The sequence below is a fragment of the Populus euphratica genome, unplaced genomic scaffold, assembly GCF_000495115.2.
Source record: "Populus euphratica unplaced genomic scaffold, PopEup_1.0 scaffold1.1, whole genome shotgun sequence".
Classification (NCBI taxonomy): domain Eukaryota; kingdom Viridiplantae; phylum Streptophyta; class Magnoliopsida; order Malpighiales; family Salicaceae; genus Populus; species Populus euphratica.
The window spans coordinates 8,311,070-8,328,235 of record NW_011499845.1 but is presented as its reverse complement, the minus strand read 5'-3'; the positions used below and the strand labels follow the sequence as shown (position 1 = coordinate 8,328,235).

Below are 17,166 nucleotides of genomic sequence, written 5' to 3'. Positions count from 1 at the left end.
GAAATAATATACCTCAATTCATATGTTTCAATTATTATTATTATTTTCTTGAATATGGTAATTATTTCACAGAAATAGTTAGATAATAGTGTGTTATTTAAAAGAAAACGGATATTTCGATAACATCTCTCCTCACAAAATTCAAATCGAAACCTGTGAACCTCCATGATCAAGAGATTAGTGAAAACGGGTGATTGGTTAATTAAGGTTTCTTTAATGTCGAACACAAAAATAATCGCAAGAAAGTAGACAGGTCGAGGAACCCAAGAAAGAACATTACTGTAATCTCAAGAGAGGGCAGCTTAGTCATTATAGTTTTCTTTTCTTTTTCAAGGTACTTTCTCCATCTGAAAATCTATAAAAAAGGTAACGACAAAAGACAGCAAAAACTGCTGAATATGACCGTTCAACAGTATCCTCAATTAAATCAAATCTTAACCACAAATTAACAAAGATAATCCCACCCTTAATTCTCGCATGAAATAGGTATACCTATCTCCTTAAACTACACTTAGGTTTGAGTATGACATGAAATCTTTTCTCATGTAAATATAAAAAAATAAAGACAAAAAGGTTTTTACCTCGCTCACTTCACTTCACCCCACCTGCTGTTTTATTCTCTGTTTACCTTCTCTCTTAACAGTTTTTGACTTTGTGAGCTTATCAATCTAAAAGAATGTAATGCTGAAGTCTCTTTTCAGAGAGAGATAGAGAGAGAGTGCTTGTGAGTTTGATGGAGAAAATGGGGTGAACTAGGAAGATATGCAGCTGGGGGGGTTAGTATCACGGTGCTGCTGATCACAGCCGCGTTATTTTACTGGTTTCATTCGTTTGGTATGTTCTTGATCTGTGATGTTCATAAAGGATCATTGTTTCCAATTTATGCAGGTTCCCACTTGCTTCAAGTTTGCATTTTTTGTGTTCTTTTAGATGGTAGTTGGTGGTTTTCTGGTTGCTTATCAAATCCCGTCATCAGATTTTATCACTGAACATAAAGTATCGTTTCTGTGTTTGTGTCAAAGTAGTTTTGCTTTCTTTTGCCAAGTTCCAAGTCTCATAGGTATCTTTCGAGTTCAAGTTGAGATCAGTATAGTTCAAGATTGTGCTTTTCTTTTCCTTTCAATGGTAGATCGAGTTTCTTGAACTCCTCCTGGGTTTGGGATCACTGTTGGCTGCTCAGTTGTGCGTTACTTCTTGTAGAGTTATTTACGTTAGGACTAATGTTGGGCCAGTATTGGTCAACTATTTGTAATGCTGCATAGTACTGCTACTTGCATCCTGAATTTGGGGAATCAAACAATGCAATCATGAAATTTTGAGTATTTGACTCCTTGCTTTCTCCTGTTTGATTTTATTTTCATTCATTCGAACTGCTTGGCTCTATCCTGCGTGGATGTCTTTGCAGACTATGAATTTGTAAGATCTGATTTTACTTTTATTTCAATTCATAGATTTGAAGGTTATTGAAGTGAGGAGTTCCATTTCCAACACAAACAGTGGACTTGGTCAAGAAGATCCATTTGCACAAACAACAAACAGGTAGTCTGCATATGAACTGTTTATAAATTTTTAGAACACATAATGAAATATTAAATTCTTTTGTAACTCAATGATCTTGGTCTGTTTAGGTATAAGTGACATATGAAGTGAAGATCTTGAAGGGTCCTTTGGAACAATATTTAGTAGCTAGAATAACTTAAATTATTATTCTGGCCTGGATCCACTACTTGGGTTTTTATTGCCGGTACAAGGACCAGGCTTTTGCAAAGTCCAAGCCAGTTGCTTTATTGTTCTTGGCTGGAGTCATGGCAACATTATTACATTCTGAGTCCAGACGATTATATTCTTGGTGGTGGGACAGCCACATTAGCCCAAAGAATTCGAAATGGCTTCAAGAAAATCTCACAGGTCTTCTTTCTCTTCTTGGATCTTTTCAAATATTATGAACTCTATTTGCTTAATATATATGCTTGATGCATAGGAAGTTATACTTGGATGCTCTTTTCTCTGCTTCTTATTGTAGATATTATGTCAACGAAAACTTTTTTCTGATTCTAGAAAAAAAAGAATCCAATTATCATAAATCTCATTTATGGGCAGATTGTAATTGCTTTCTTCCTTGTTAGTTAAAAGCCTTGTCATCTACTGAATGCATGTCTGGTTTGAATCTTGACAAATGCATAGCCTCATATTCTAAGTGCCATAATTTATATAAGGTTATGCGGCCTCAATAACAATAAACCAAGCTGCTGCATAACATATATCTATTGATGTGATTTATGGCCCGCATTCTCAATGAGCACGGATTTTTTTCAACAGATATGGATGCCAAAGTCAAAGCAATGATCAAGGTCATTGAAGAAGATGCCGATTCTTTTGCAAGGAGGGCAGAAATGTACTATAAGAAGCGTCCTGAACTGATGAAACTGGTGGAGGAATTCTACAGAGCTTACCGTGCATTAGCAGAGAGATATGATCATGCAACAGTGGAGCTCCGCCAGGCTCATCGAACAATGTCAGAAGCATTTCCCAACCAAGTACCGTATGTACTGGGAGATGATTCACCTTCAGGATCTTCTGGCCCCGAGGGTGAGCCGCATTCTCTAGAAATGCCACATCCCATTCGTGCATTTCTTGACCCAGATGACTTGCGTATGGATTCATTGGGACTCTCTATTAACAAAACAGGTTTAAAGCAGCTCAATGAGTTGTTTGGCTCACGAGATGCAATATCCCAAGTTTCAAAAGTTGCAGATGGAAAATTGAAAAAATGCCTGAAGATTCATGAAGTAGCAGAGGTTAACACCGGAAAGCAAGCTGAAACTGAATTTCAAATCATAAAGAAAGCTCTTTCAGAGATTCAAACTGAGAAGGAAGCTGTTCTTCTTCAATACCAGCAGAGCTTGCAGAAGTTATCCAGCTTGGAGAGAGAACTAAATGATTTCAGAGGGATTGATGAAAGAGCAGGCAAAGCAGAAATTGAAATTAAGATCCTGAAGGAAGCCCTTGTTAAATTAGAAGCTGAGAGGGATGCTGGTCTTCTTCAGTACAACAAATGCTTGGAAAGAATATCTGCTTTAGAGAATGTGATCTCTAAAATGGAAGAGGACGCAAAAGGTCTCAATGAACGAGCTATTAAAGCTGAAATAGAAGCTCAAAATCTCAAGGAAGAACTTTCAGGATTAGAGGCTGAAAAGGAAGCTAGTCTTCTTCAGTACAACCAATGTCTTGAACTGATATCCAATTTGCAGAAGAAAATCTTGATTGCAGAGGAAAATGCTAGAATGCTCAATGCATTAACCGAAACAGCAGAAACTGAAGCTAAAGCATTGAAGGAGGCCCTCGCTAAATTGAGCGAAGAGAAAGAAGCTGCAGAACTTCAGTATGAGCTGTGTTTGGAGAAAATAGCTATAATGGAGAGTGAAATTTCTCATGCTCAGGAGGACGTCAATCGACTAAACAGTGAAATTCTGTCAGGGACTGCGAAATTGAAAACCGCAGAAGAACAGTGTTTCCTGTTACAGAGATCAAATCAATCTCTGCAGTCAGAGGCAGATACTCTAGTACAGAAGATAGAAACTAAGGATCAAGAACTGTCAGAGAAGGTAAATGAGTTGGAGAAGCTTCAGGCTTCGCTGCAAGATGAGCAGTCACAGTTTCTTCAAGTTGAAGCCACTTTGCACTCATTGCAGAAATTGCACTCTCAATCTCAAGAGGAGCAGAGAGCTTTGGCAATTGAGCTTCAGAATCACTTCCAAATGTTGAAGGATTTAGAGATATCCAACCATGATCTGCAGGAGAACCTTCAACAGGTTAAGGAAGAGAACCAGAACCTCCATGAATTGAACAGTAATTTCGTTATTTCAATAACAGATTTGAAAAATGAAATTTTTAGCCTGAAGGAAATGAAAGAGAAACTTGAAGAGGATGTTTCCCTACAAGCTGCACAGAGCAATTCCCTACAGCAAGAGATTTTCCATTTGAAGGAGGAAATTGAGGGCTTGAGTACAAGATATTGGGTTTTCATGGAGCAAGTGGACGCGGTAGGTTTAAATCCAGAGTGCCTTGGTTCATCTGTGAAGAACTTGCAAGATGAAAACTTGAAACTAAAAGAGGTCTGCAAAAAGGACACAGAAGAAAAGGAAGTTCTCCATGAAAAGTTGAGCACAATGAATAACATTAAGGAGAACAATGTGGCACTGGAGAGGTCCCTCTCAGATTTGAATCGCATGCTGGAAGGGTCAAGAGAGAAGGTTAAAGAGTTGCAGGAGTCCTCCCAGTTTCTTCAGGGAGAAAAATCCAGTCTTGTTTCTGAAAAATCCATCCTGCTTTCTCAGTTACAGATGATGACAGAGAATTTGCAGAAGCTCTTGGAGAAAAATGCCTCGCTGGAGAATTCTCTCTCTGGTGCAACTATTGAGCTCGAAGGTCTGAGGACAAGGTCAAGAAGCTTAGAAGAATTCTGCCAGACTCTAAAAAATGAGAAAGCCAATCTTGAAGATGAAAGAAGCTCCCTGGTCTTACAGCTGAAAAATGTTGAAGAGAGACTGGGAAACCTAGAAAGGAGATTTACAAGATTAGAAGAAAAATACACTGATCTGGAGAAGGAAAATGATTCTACACTTTCTCAAGTAAAGGACCTGTGGGGTTTTCTTAGTGTAGAAAAACAAGAGCATTCATGTTATATGCAGTCAAGTGAATCTCGACTTGCAGATCTGGAAAGCCAGGTCCATCAACTACATGAAGAAAGTAGGTCGAGCAAGAAAGAATTCGAAGAAGAACTGGATAAAGCTGTAAATGCTCAGGTTGAGATCTTCATCTTGCAGAAGTTTATTAAAGATTTAGAAGAGAAGAATTTGTCCCTGTTGATTGAGTGTCAGAAACATGTCGAAGCATCCAAATTCTCAGATAAACTGATATCAGAATTAGAGACTGAAAATCTTGAGCAGCAGGCTGAAGTAGAATTCTTGTTAGATGAAATAGAAAAGTTTAGAATGGGTGTTCGTCAAGTTTTGAGGGCTCTTCAATTTGATCCAGTTAATGAGCATGAAGATGGGAATCTTGCATGTATTTTGGACAATATTGGTGACCTAAAAAGTTTGCTCCTTTTAAAGGAGGATGAGAAACAGCAGTTGGTGGTTGAGAATTTGGTGTTGTTAACTTTACTCGAACAACTGAGATTAGATGGTGTTGAGCTTGAGACAGAGAAAAGCATCATAGAGCAGGAGTTCAAGATAATGGTAGAGCAACATACTCTGCTGGAAAAAAGTAACCACGAACTGCTAGAGATGAACAGGCAATTGAGATTGGAAGTGAGCAAGGGAGAGCAGCAGGATGAGGAATTGAAAGCTCAACTTGAAACCCAGCATTTGAATCTGGCAAGTTTGCAGGGGTCGTACGGGCAATTGAAAGAAGAAAATCTGAAGGTGCTTGGAGAAAACAGGTCTTTGCTTCGGAAAGTTTTGGACCTCAAAGAGGAAATGCATGTACTTGAAGAGGAAAACAGTAGCATTCTCCAGGAAGCTGTAACTGTCAATAACCTCTCATCGGTGTTTGAGAGCTTTGCGGCAGAGAAAGTTGAGGAACTCGAATCCCTTTCTGAAGATATCAGCTTTCTAAACTTGATGAACAGTGATCTCAAGCAGAAGGTTGAAATGTTGGGGGATAAACTGTTATCAAAAGAATCAGAAAATCTGCATCTTAATAAAAGAATTGAAGAGCTGCAGCAGGAACTGCAGGAAGAAAAAGACTTTACAGATCAATTAAACTGTCAAATTGTAATTGAAAAAGATTTTCTTCAAGAGAAAGCAACAGAGCTTTTCCTAGCGGAACAAAATATCACAGCTACCAACAACTTAAATGCAGAATTTCACACCACTATTGAGGAGCTTAAGAGGCAATGTGAAGCATCAGAACTTGCAAGAGAGAACATAGATAAGCGGATTCTTGAACTGTCTCAAGTTTGTACAGATCAGAAAATAGAGATTGAATGCCTTAATGAAGCAAAAGACGATCTGGAGTCAGAAATGGCTGCATTACTCAATGAAATCAAGGAAAGACAGACTAAGGAAGAGAACTTGAGTTTGGAGCTGCAAGAAAGAAGCAACGAGACTGAACTCTGGGAAGCTGAGGCTTCATCTTTCTTCTTTGATCTTCAAATATCTTCTATCCACGAAGTTCTGCTTCAGAACAAGGTTCGTGAGCTGACTGTAGTTTGTGGGAGTCTTGAAGAAGAAAATGGTAAAAAAGATATTGAGATTGAAAAAATGAAAGAAAGGTTTGGCAACCTGGAAAGCGAAATTCAAAGAATGAAGGCTCATTTGTCTGCATATGCTCCGGTCATAACTTCACTGAGAGAGAATATAGAATATCTTGAGCACAATGTGCTTCTTCAGACAAGTCGAGGACAGAAGGTACTGTTCTTTCTTTTTTTAGAAAATGCTAACTATTGGAGCAATTCAGAATATTTACTCCAAGCTAGATATGACTAGTTTTATTTTCCTTTTTATGTGGCTTAACCAGATGAAGAGTTTCTACACTTTAATATTCCCTTTTAAGTTCAACCAAGATAGATTTATCTTCTACTTGTAGAAACTTTATCATCTGACTTGACAGATATCATTTTTAACTTTTCAGATGTCGAATTTTAAACTACAGGCCTATTCCCTTTGTTCATAGCAAATTCATTATAGTGATGTATGCACGCGTGTGTGTGCATTTTAATTAGAATTCAAGCATGCTGGGCCAATCATTTAAGCTGTCTCCTAGTCTTTTTCTGTTCAGCTGTTATATGCAGATGGTGTGCATTCTAATGGGTGGTCATCTTCATTTGTCTTCAGGGAGTAGAAATGACTAGTCAACATCATGAAAAGAGCACTGAAGGACTCATAAATGATGAAAGCGTTGCAGTAACAGATGGAATTTCAGATTTGCTGAAGATGAAGTCTAGAATTAACGCAGTGGGTGAGGCAGTGGTTAAAGAAATGGATAGGCTTGCAGCTGAAAAGGCAATGTTGAAAGAAATGGATAGGCTTAGAATGCAGGAAATGGGGAACACTGAGGAGCCCTTAGTGAAAGGGGCTGAACAGTTAGAGATGAGAGGCCGATCAGCTGCAGAAAAGGATGTCCAGAAGGATGAGATGGAATTTGCAAATAAGCCCCCTGTTGCGGCTAAGCCACAGAACAACAAATCTGAAATTTTTGAAGTGAGGAATGAGATTTTGATGAAAGATATCCCACTTGATCAGGTCTCGGAATGTTCATTATACAGGAGAAGCAAGAGAGAGCATGCTGGGAAAGATGATCGGATGCTTGAATTATGGGAATCTGCTGAGCAAGACTGCCTTGATCCACTTGCTGACAAACAGAAGCCGACAGCCACTATTGAGAATGTTGCTGCGTGTTGTCAGTTCAAAAATGTCAAACGGAAGAGTCAGGATCCCTCTTTGGAATTGCAGATTGAGAAGGAAGTGGGCATTGACAAGCTTGAGGTATCAACAAGCATCACTAGAGAACCCAATCAAGAAGGAAACAGAGGAAAGATCTTAGAGAGGCTTGCTTCTGATGCTCAGAAATTAATTTCTCTTCAAATAACAGTGCAAGATTTGAAAAAGAAAATGGAGTTGAGGAAGAGAGGCAAGAGGGCTAATGATCTTGAATTTGAAAGAGTGAAAAGACAGTTACAAGAAGTTGAGGAGGCTGTTCTGCAGTTGGTTGATACTAATGATCAGCTGACCAAGGATGTTGAAGAGAGTCCCCCATATTTGGAGGGGAACACTTCAGTAGAGATGGAAGAGACAGGCACCATGCACAGAAAAAGAGTGGCAGAACAAGCACGGAAAAGGTCTGAAAAGATCGGAAGGTTACAGTTTGAGGTGCAGAGTATCCATTACATTCTGCTAAAACTGGAGGATGAAAAGAAAAGCAAAAGTAAGCACAGATTTTCTGGAGGTAAAACAGGCATCCTCTTGAGAAACTTCATATACAGCGGTGGCAGGAGAAGCAGCAGAAGGCAGAAGAAGGGTTGCTTTTGTGGGTGTGCAAGACCTTCAACTAATGAAGACTGAGGTAACCACTTTAAGTAAAGCTCGTTGTTATTTCTAGCTACAGTTCTTGAAGTATTCCAGATTTTCGTGTATTTTAAGATATTAAGTTAGACCGAAGCTATTCATGTCAGCTTTGTATATAACCTGAGAATAGGCTGATCTAGAAAGCAGTACTTGTTTCGCCAGCCTTCTTACCATTGTAATTTCAACTGAACGATGCCAATGCAATCTAAGTTCCATATATGAAAGGTCTCAACGTGCAAAATGGCCACCAATATCATCCTAGCGAGTTGGAATTGAGAAGTTTTTAAAAACGGCCACCAATATCATCCTAGCGAGTTGGAATTGAGAAGTTTTTAATTTTTTTTTTTTTCTTTGCTTTGACAGGAAAGCTCCTGTTTCAACTTCCCCTCTTCCCTAAATCCGCAAATGGTTAGTAAGCATGGTCAACAGTCATCTAATTCCCTACAGGTCCAAAACTAAGACATCGAGGTGGTATTTGTGAAGGTTTAGATATGAATACAGGTATTTGGCATTTTGTTGAAGACAAGGAACTCGGGCGTACAATTATTGGTTGAAAATCAGATATACCCTCATTGGGAATATAACCAGCTTGGTGCAGTTGTGAACTCGAGAGCTCCGATGGTGACCCATAAACAGGGGGCGTACAATTATTGGATGAAAATCAGATATACCCCAATTGGGAGTATAACCAGCTTGGTGCAGTTGTGAACTCGAGACCTCCGATGGTGACCCATAAACTGGGGAGAAGGGAATTGTTTATTAGATGTAGAAGTTGGTAGATTCTTATCCAACCCTTGTACCCCTTAGCCATCCCAAGCCAGTTAGCGGTTAAGGTAGCAGATTTCTTTTTCTTTTTTTTTTTGCAACTTAATTTTCAATAAAGAAGATCGCGAGAACTCAAACTATAGGATGTACGAATTCTTCCATAGTTTGATGAAGTACTCTGTTTTTTTTATCGTAAAAGAGTTCAAACTTGACAAGAGCATGATGTTGATGTCTAACCGTGGTCTTGCCTTGTTTACAAGATGGGCATCGCCACATTGCTCACAAATGCAGTACTGAATTTAACACTGCACCAAGATGTTCCCAGTCTTCATTTCATCTGCGCGGTCTTTGTTTAATGGTATCCTTGCTATCTTCAACTTACCAGCCAGGTTAGTTGACGAGTCATTTGGCCTTGACTCAAAGCTGCCCACCCAAAGATAAACAAAGCAGACCTGGAAAGCTTCCGTTGTGTATCCCAACTATAAGGTGAGAAAAATTATCAAAGGCTTCAAACCTCCCATGCATAGACCGGTTTTTATGTGCTTTTGATTTTTGCTTCTCTTTGTAATTGGACTAGGTTTGTCATGTGCTTCCTGTATTGGACCTCTTTTTTACATTTTGTAACTGTGCTTCGTGCCGTCGTCTACTTGCTTCGTATTTTCTTCGCTCAGCTTTCCAGGTCTTGGGAGCCTCCACCCAAAAAAAAAACCCTCGAAGTTAAAACAGGGGGTGCAGTATTTGATTCATTAAAGGATAGAAGAACTTCTAGCCTTGGTAAAACGCTAGTAATGGTCTTACTCGAAGAAGAAAATGACCATCTCCGTGTGCATATGTTCATCTCTCCTGTCTATACACATGTCAACCTGACCTGACTGGATCAACCAGCTAGACTAGGTGATTCCAGCCCAAAAGAAATTTGAGGACCAGAACCACCAGGCTTAAATGGCTAATGCTGCAGAAGTGGATTCTATTTAAGTTATGAATTTTGATTCCCTGACGCATCGAGGCTTGGGAATAATCTCCTTGGAAGATTGCAGTCTTTTTTTTTCCAAAATTATATTCTTCTTTTTTTTAATTTTTTTTTGTTTTTTCAAAAGTATTTTTGTTGATTTTATTTTTTTAATATAAAGCTGATTGAAAAGTTTGATTTATAGTTTATAGTTTTAAAAAAAATACTGTAAATTACAATAGTGTTTTCCTACATAGTTTTTTTATTTTTTTATGATTCTTTTTTGTTTTTTTTTCAGAATTTTCTTTGTTGATTTTATTTTTTTATATTGAACTAATTAAGAATTTAATTTCATAGTTTTTTTTTAAAAAATTATTAATTACTACAGTGTCCCCCATATAGTTTTTTTATTATGATGCCTACATAGTTTTTTTATTTTTTTATGATTCTTTTTTGTTTTTTTTTCAGAATTTTCTTTGTTGATTTTATTTTTTTATATTGAACTAATTAAGAATTTAATTTCATAGTTTTTTTTAAAAAATTATTAATTACTACAGTGTCCCCCATATAGTTTTTTTATTATGATGTTTTTAAAATTATTTTTATTGATTTTATTATTTTTAATATTAAACTAATTAAAAATTATAACCGTAAATTTTCTCATGAAATACTATAAATTACTACAATATTTTCCAGCATAAGTTTTTTTCCTTTCCTTTGATTTTTTTCAAAAATTTTTTATTAATTTTATTTTTTTAATATTAAACTAATAAAAAATTTAACTTTATAGTTTTTTTCTTGAAAACATTATATATTATAATAATTTTTCTCTATATAATTTTATTTTTATTTTTTTATAAACTCATAATAACATATATTTTTTTTATAAACTCATAATAACATATATTTTTTTTATAAACTCATAATAACATATATTTTTTTTATAAACTCATAATAACATATATTTTTTTTATAAACTCATAATAACATATAAGCATATCCCAAGCCAACGATTTCACAGGTGTAGCATCTAGTTATATATATATATATATTACTCGTGGTGTTTGATAGCTTAATTAAGTGTTAAAAATCAGCCTTGTTGGAGGAAGATGAACAAAAGAAAAGGTAGAAGTACAATATTATACAAGAGGAGGTGGATTTTATGACTACTAGATTGCATCTTATTATACAAGCAGAGCGGAAAAAACTCGAATTACATACAACTAAACTAACATGCCTCTCAACGCTACAAAGGTTTAAAAGAATTTCATCCGAGAATTTATGGGAAACATTTCCTTTCAATGATGGGGAGTGAGAGAAGGGAATGAGGGTATGGATTGTAGTATCAACTTCCGACCACTCCTCCGACCAGGGGATGATCCTAAGTTACTTTGCGGAGGAGAGACCCTCTTGCTGTTGGGAGAAGTCTTAATGCCAGAGCTTGGAGAGTGGTTTTCTCGAAGGATCTCAGGAATTTCATCTTCTGGAACATTTTGGAATTGCTTCTCAAACTTCCATTGAGGTCGAAAAATATTTGGTTTTCCATATCTTTGGCCAGTATACAATCCAGAAGATGATCCAACGCCAAGAAAACATCTTGGCGGTTTGCCCTTCGATGAATATGGCAGCTGAACCAGTGGTCTGGCATCAAATTTCAAAAACATCACTAAAGATCTAATAAAAAAACTCAACCTTTATGGCGGTAAATAGTTCAGAGAGTAAACCTGGAAAACCGTAATGGTGTTGTGGGAAGAGCAGAATTTGGATGCTGCTCATCATTATTCTGGATTTCAGCTTTCTGCAATGTTTTATCAACCCCATTCTTTTCACTTGCATCTGTTTCATCTTCGTGTTCATCTTCCATGTCCACTGAAGCAGATCCTAGATTTGGAAAGTCATTGAAGGCACAAAACTATTTAGAATTAATAATACAAAAATAAGAAGTTAGTTTATTTATTTATTGGATCATTTAAAGCCACTACATGATTAGAGGAAGGTTGCCTGTGTACTAAGTAGCTAATCTGTATGAAAGCAAACTTTTGGGTAAAAATTACCATCCTTTCTTCCAAATGCATTCTTGCATCCTTCACATCTACAGTTAAGGGAGCATCCAACACCACCCTTCACAAGAGAACCATGATTTGATGAATCAGTTTATATTAAACATCAAAAGCACACAGAATATGCCAAGGAAACTACCTGATAGCATTCACAGTATTTCTTTAGGCAACTTGATTTCTTGCAGTTGCATCCCCTTTTATGCCGGGCTGAAGCAGGTGTTTTGCTGGACTCATCCTAGATCAAAGAAGCATTCAAGTTAAAATAAAAGTTTGACTATTTTGCCTAAGCAAAAGGTAAGATCAGATTTGAGCTAACCCCAATTTCAGGTGCAGGTTCAGAGCTCCTAATCACTTTGGGAGCGAATGCAAGTGGGTTGCGAGACTCTATCTGTTTGCGAGTTGCAAGAACAGTATCTTCATGAATAGGCTTGTTGAAGCAATCTTGACATGCACATGGCTCTATGCAGTAGACACCAGCAGCAAAACATTCACAGTACCTGCATGGTGTGCATATTACATGATATATGATCATTATGACACCAGATAAAGGGTGTGTAGTCAAATAAACGAGGGAGGAAAGGGAAGGCAAGAAAAAACTTAAGCATTCACATCAAGCATACTAAACAAGAGGAGGATATAATCAAATTGAAAACTAAGATGATCTATTAGATCCAAGTTTGAAGCCTGGTTCATGTAAGGACCCTGTTCATGGTAAGGCCCCTTGAGGACAGGGATCTTCATTGATGAAGATCGTTTTCCCTAAATAATTTGCATATACTTCCATAGATAAAAGAAGTCATATGAGCTATAACAGCAGTCAAATTGTGAAATCTTGTCCTACACGGGATAAAAAATAGCTTGTGATGACACCAAAGCACAGAGATCTATTTTTGAATAGAGCATCCGATTATATTTATTTGGGTCACTAGCTGGAAACAGCATCCCTGATTGAATTAAATTTCAGAAGATAACTACTTACAGTTTCAAACACTTTGATTTCTTACAGTTGCAACGCTTGCAGGCCTCGGCTTCTCCTTCCAACCTATGCCTGGAAATAAAATTTAATATCCATGACATTAAAACGTGAGAGATGCATAAACATGCTAATAATTGTAAGAATTATTAGGTAATAACTGTACAGGAAACACTTTGTCAAATAACATGCCTCTTCTTTTTTGGGCTAGTCTGGCTGAAATCTTCCACAAACGGAACAACATTGTCACTGGGATCCATGTCTCTTTCCGTAGATGCTAAGGCCAATGATTCATCAAGCTCTTGACCACTTGTTGGGGAGTGAAAGGAGGCAGCAGAACCAGGCAAAGTAATGGAGGAAGAGAAAGTTTCATGCTTGATTTTTTTGCTATCCCTGGAATTTATTGCCAAAGCATTTAGGTGCAGACCAATTCCAGGTAAAATGCATCTTGAAGAATCACTGCTGGGCTTAAAAGGCACCAATTGTGTATTTTTGTAGGTAATTTTCTCATCCGACTGCACCACAACTGAACTAGAGCTTGAACCGTCTTCTATGTTCTTCCTACGGGCTCCTACCATTTCAAAGTCAAGACAGCGCCTTCGCATGCCACGATGCAAATTAGAAACAGCCTACAGAATCATAAAATAATTGGACTGTTGTCAGAAAAGTCATTGAGTTCCTCAAAAGTTATGAATTGGAGAACAAGAGGAAAACAATTTTGGTCAAGTAAAATACAAATATTCAAAATTACAAAGGGGTCAATCTTAAAGAGCATGAAAACTTTGAACAGAGTGGTTATATTTAGGAATTGAAAATGCAACGGAATTGATGCTGCAAATTAAGGAAATCATGCCACCTTACAAAATACAAATCAAATCTTGGTACAAGTTTATCCATTGCAGATTGATTAATGGCACAAAATTTTGGTTTACCAACTCTATATCCTGCATAGTTATATTTTATGTTCCACAAAATTTTGATTAGTGGAACATGTAAACATAAAATTGAATATGGGTTGGGAAGGCATTTTTTAGTACAAGTTTAAAGGTAGAAAACAGGAGATGCTTTTTAGGTTCCACTGTAGTGTTGTGGTTGGAATAGTAGCTGACAGGCTGCCCGTGCTTGGTGCAGCATGACCCATTTGTTTTACACCTGCCTAGCTTCCCTGGGAGTTGCAAGCACAAAAGGTTGCAGTGCTCACTTTCAAGATGTTTACAAGAGTTTGATTCTTTTCCTGCTGGGTATATCAACACGAACAATTGCTAGCAAGTAGAAGGGAGTTCATGCTCGCATGACACAACTAACAATCAAGTGTAAAACAAATAAATCCAAACTATTTCATCAACTAGAAAGATGCAAATTATGCAGCAGATATCGGCAACAAATATGAGCTGCATCTTTTTACCTTGGAAGGATTGCTGATTATGTATTTATTTAGATCCTTATTAGCAGCAAGATTGTCCTGTGTTGGGTCCATTTGCGTCAGCTCAATGGTTTCCCCAGGTTGAGTGAAGGGATCTTCCTTCTCATCTTGTTCACCAGGAGCAATAGGATTGACTATTTGCATTTTTTGCACCTCACTAAAAGAGGAGCAAAATCCTACAACAGGGTTTGGTGACTTCTGAAAAAGCTCCTTAAAACCCTCTGCATCAATGGGAGAATTGAAAATTAACAGATCAGCAGAATCTGATATAAAATTCTCCCAGTCACATTCTGCAGCCTCTTTTTTACTCTCAATCTTGTATAACCCTGCTAAATGCACTTGAGCTTCAGGGGAATCTTTATGAGAAGCCACATCGGTAAATGGAACAAGTGACGCTATTGTGCCATCAGATTTGGACACAGTATCCGTCTGAGTACCACAACGAGGTGTTTGGTCACTATCAGGGGTACCACAATCATATTTTAACGTCCGTGGCAGTTCAATTGCGAGCTTCAAATGTTCACTGGGAGGTTCAACTGAAGCCTCTCTAATGGACACCCCAGGATCAAAACTCTCCAGTAGCTCAGACGAATTATCATAAAGCTGAGCCGCATCCACAGCTACCCTTTCATCACTACAAGCCTCATTCCCATTTTCAGAAGAGAACTCTGGTTTTGAGAGATCAGCGTAGTTATGCCTGAAAACAGAGAGTGAAGTTGAACAAAAGTATATATGCTTTTATTGTAGTCCAGACCGATGAGGATGGTCAAGAAAGCAAGTCATTTACCTCTTAAGGAACCTAGTTTCCTTGTGAGAGTTGACATGGGGCGAAGTAAAGACGGACGGAAGGGATGCAAAACTAAGCGAGTGGAATGTGTGGGCAATGTTTATGGACTTCACTGGCTTGATAGGAGAAAGGCTATTGATATAGTTAAAAACAGGTGAATCCTGCACCCAGAAGCAAAAATCCATGTCAATCATTGAAAAAAGAAGCAACCAGATGGAACGAATACAAGATCCTAAATTACTGATCTAGAATCAAGTAAGTAAATTCGTTCAGACAGAAGGATTACTATTGCTGATCTAGAATCAAATAAGTAAATTCGTTCAGACAGAAGGGTTACTATTACTCATAGACAAAAATCAAAACAAAAAAAAAAATACAGTGTCCTTTTAATACTGACCATAAAAATAAAAAATAAAAAATAAAATGAGAGAATTTTTCAAAAGTCGTTATAAACACCAAATAGATCCTGATAAATCAGGAGAAATTTTTTATTTCTTTCACGAAAGTGACTGTAAATTAAGATCTCAAGATTGAAATGCTACTTCGCAGTTCATAGCATTTCAAGCGACATGAAGGTAACACGAGGAAGAACCAAATTGTAAAGATTGAACCTAAATTAGAGATGTAAACCACATGAAACTCAAAATACAGACAGAGAAAACAAACATGACAGACAGGTTAACAAGACAGGACTCTGATCCCAGAAAAACCCAGGTGAGTCTTTTCTGATAAAACACAGGCAAGTCAACCCACTAAGACACCAAACCCAAGCACATGCATTGAATCAAAAAAACCAAAAACACGATTCACGAATGCAAAAGGGTCAGAGAGATCAGAATAAGAGAGGCAAGGAATTACCTCGAACTTAGAAAGAGGGGAGGTGATCTGGGTCTTCTCTGGGGTATCCATTGCCAGAGAAGAAGCTGCTCCGCATAGCTAAGGAGAGAAGAGAAGAGAAGAGAAGAATTTACACTAACAGGCAACAACTACCGTCTTGTTTTGGTTTCGGTTCTCTCCATTGGCTCTCCATCACTTCGTTTGTTTTCTTTTCTTCTCTTGTTTTTGTCTTGAAAGAAAGAGATAAAGAAAGAAAAAAGATTCAAGAGAAGGAGCGGGAAAGCGGGAGAGAGTGGATTTTTCTCGTAGAGATAACTTTATTGACCCACCTCACCTCACCTCACCTCTAGGCTCTACCCAGCTCACTCTCTCAACTCTCACAACCCACCACCATAGATAATAGCCAGCCCCACAGTGCCAACAACTGTCTTCCTATCCTATTTCAGGTACTTGGCTGTGTGTCACCGTCTCTGTCTCTGTTTTTAATAAATAAATAAATCCCTCTAGAATCTGACGGAAGAGTGATTTACCTTTTACTTTTAAAAAAGTAACGTATCCTCTCTCTTTACTGTTGTAAGAGATTTCTCTTTTTCCGTTTTTCTATTGAGAATTATTAAAGTTGTTTTTACCTGGGGTCTACTGCTATTGACTCCTACTGTTTTCGTCGAGTAATTCTTTTTCAAATATAATAAAATTGATTGCGCTTTCTTGGATTTACAAGTGAGGAGTGACTCACCATGTAGTTGGTATAGAGCTGTGTTCTAAATTCTATTTAATAAAAAATTAAATAATTATTTTATTTAAAATTAATTTTTTCATGTTTTATATCATATCAATGTGATGATATCGGTAAAATCAGATGCCCATGGTAAGAAATCAAACCGCAAGCATGGCTATTTGTCTGAGGCCATTTCTATTTTATATTGATATGTGGATAAATTATAGGATCTATTATTATTATTATTAGTAGTATTAATTGGTGAGATACGAACAGCTAGAGGTTTTTATTACCCCCGTTATGATGCCGTTACTAGTCAGATTCATCGGCGACTGAGATGGTAAAAACATTTTTTCCAATACCATCCAGGAAAAGAATAAATGATAAATTAATACATGACAGTTATTTTATAAGAAAAAGGAAGAAAGTTGCCTGTAATATTGATATCGGTGCTTGCGTCTTTATCCTTATCGAATTGCACGATTGACATTTATATAGTTGGTTTTTATTCATTTCAGCTTGGAATTCTCGCTTTTTTTAATATATATTGCTATTTAAAAACAGCATCGTTTATGTTATTTTTTT

General features: G+C 37.3%; 2 protein-coding genes across 6 annotated transcripts; one reads left to right on the top strand and one right to left on the bottom strand.

Annotated features, from left to right (window-relative positions):
* Positions 1 to 633: 633 nt before the first annotated feature.
* LOC105127354 (myosin-11-like) lies at positions 634 to 9,070 on the top strand. Of its 5 annotated transcripts, none has more exons than XR_842612.1 (7): positions 635 to 834; positions 1,452 to 1,539; positions 1,629 to 1,908; positions 2,320 to 6,413; positions 6,840 to 8,067; positions 8,433 to 8,606; positions 8,706 to 9,070. XR_842612.1 is itself a non-coding variant. In XM_011028617.1 (6 exons), exons 3-5 carry the CDS (start codon positions 1,806 to 1,808, stop codon positions 8,064 to 8,066), a joined length of 5,424 nt encoding a protein of 1,807 aa, XP_011026919.1. In that variant the 5' UTR covers positions 635 to 834; positions 1,452 to 1,539; positions 1,629 to 1,805; the 3' UTR covers position 8,067; positions 8,433 to 8,699. The 5 variants fall into 5 exon arrangements, 3 of the variants coding, with proteins under 3 accessions (XP_011026934.1, XP_011026919.1, XP_011026942.1); XR_842614.1 differs by having other exon boundaries at positions 8,433 to 8,618; positions 8,723 to 9,070; XM_011028617.1 differs by lacking the exon at positions 8,706 to 9,070 and having other exon boundaries at positions 8,433 to 8,699.
* Positions 9,071 to 10,861: 1,791 nt separating this feature from the next.
* On the bottom strand, positions 10,862 to 16,270 carry LOC105127344 (protein tesmin/TSO1-like CXC 2). Its single transcript, XM_011028607.1, has 10 exons — positions 15,885 to 16,270; positions 15,027 to 15,187; positions 14,222 to 14,936; positions 13,009 to 13,445; positions 12,823 to 12,891; positions 12,160 to 12,340; positions 11,983 to 12,078; positions 11,838 to 11,904; positions 11,508 to 11,664; positions 10,862 to 11,424 (listed from the first exon to the last, which is right to left on the bottom strand). Exons 1-10 carry the CDS (start codon positions 15,933 to 15,935, stop codon positions 11,082 to 11,084), a joined length of 2,277 nt encoding a protein of 758 aa, XP_011026909.1. The 5' UTR covers positions 15,936 to 16,270; the 3' UTR covers positions 10,862 to 11,081.
* Positions 16,271 to 17,166: the final 896 nt, after the last annotated feature.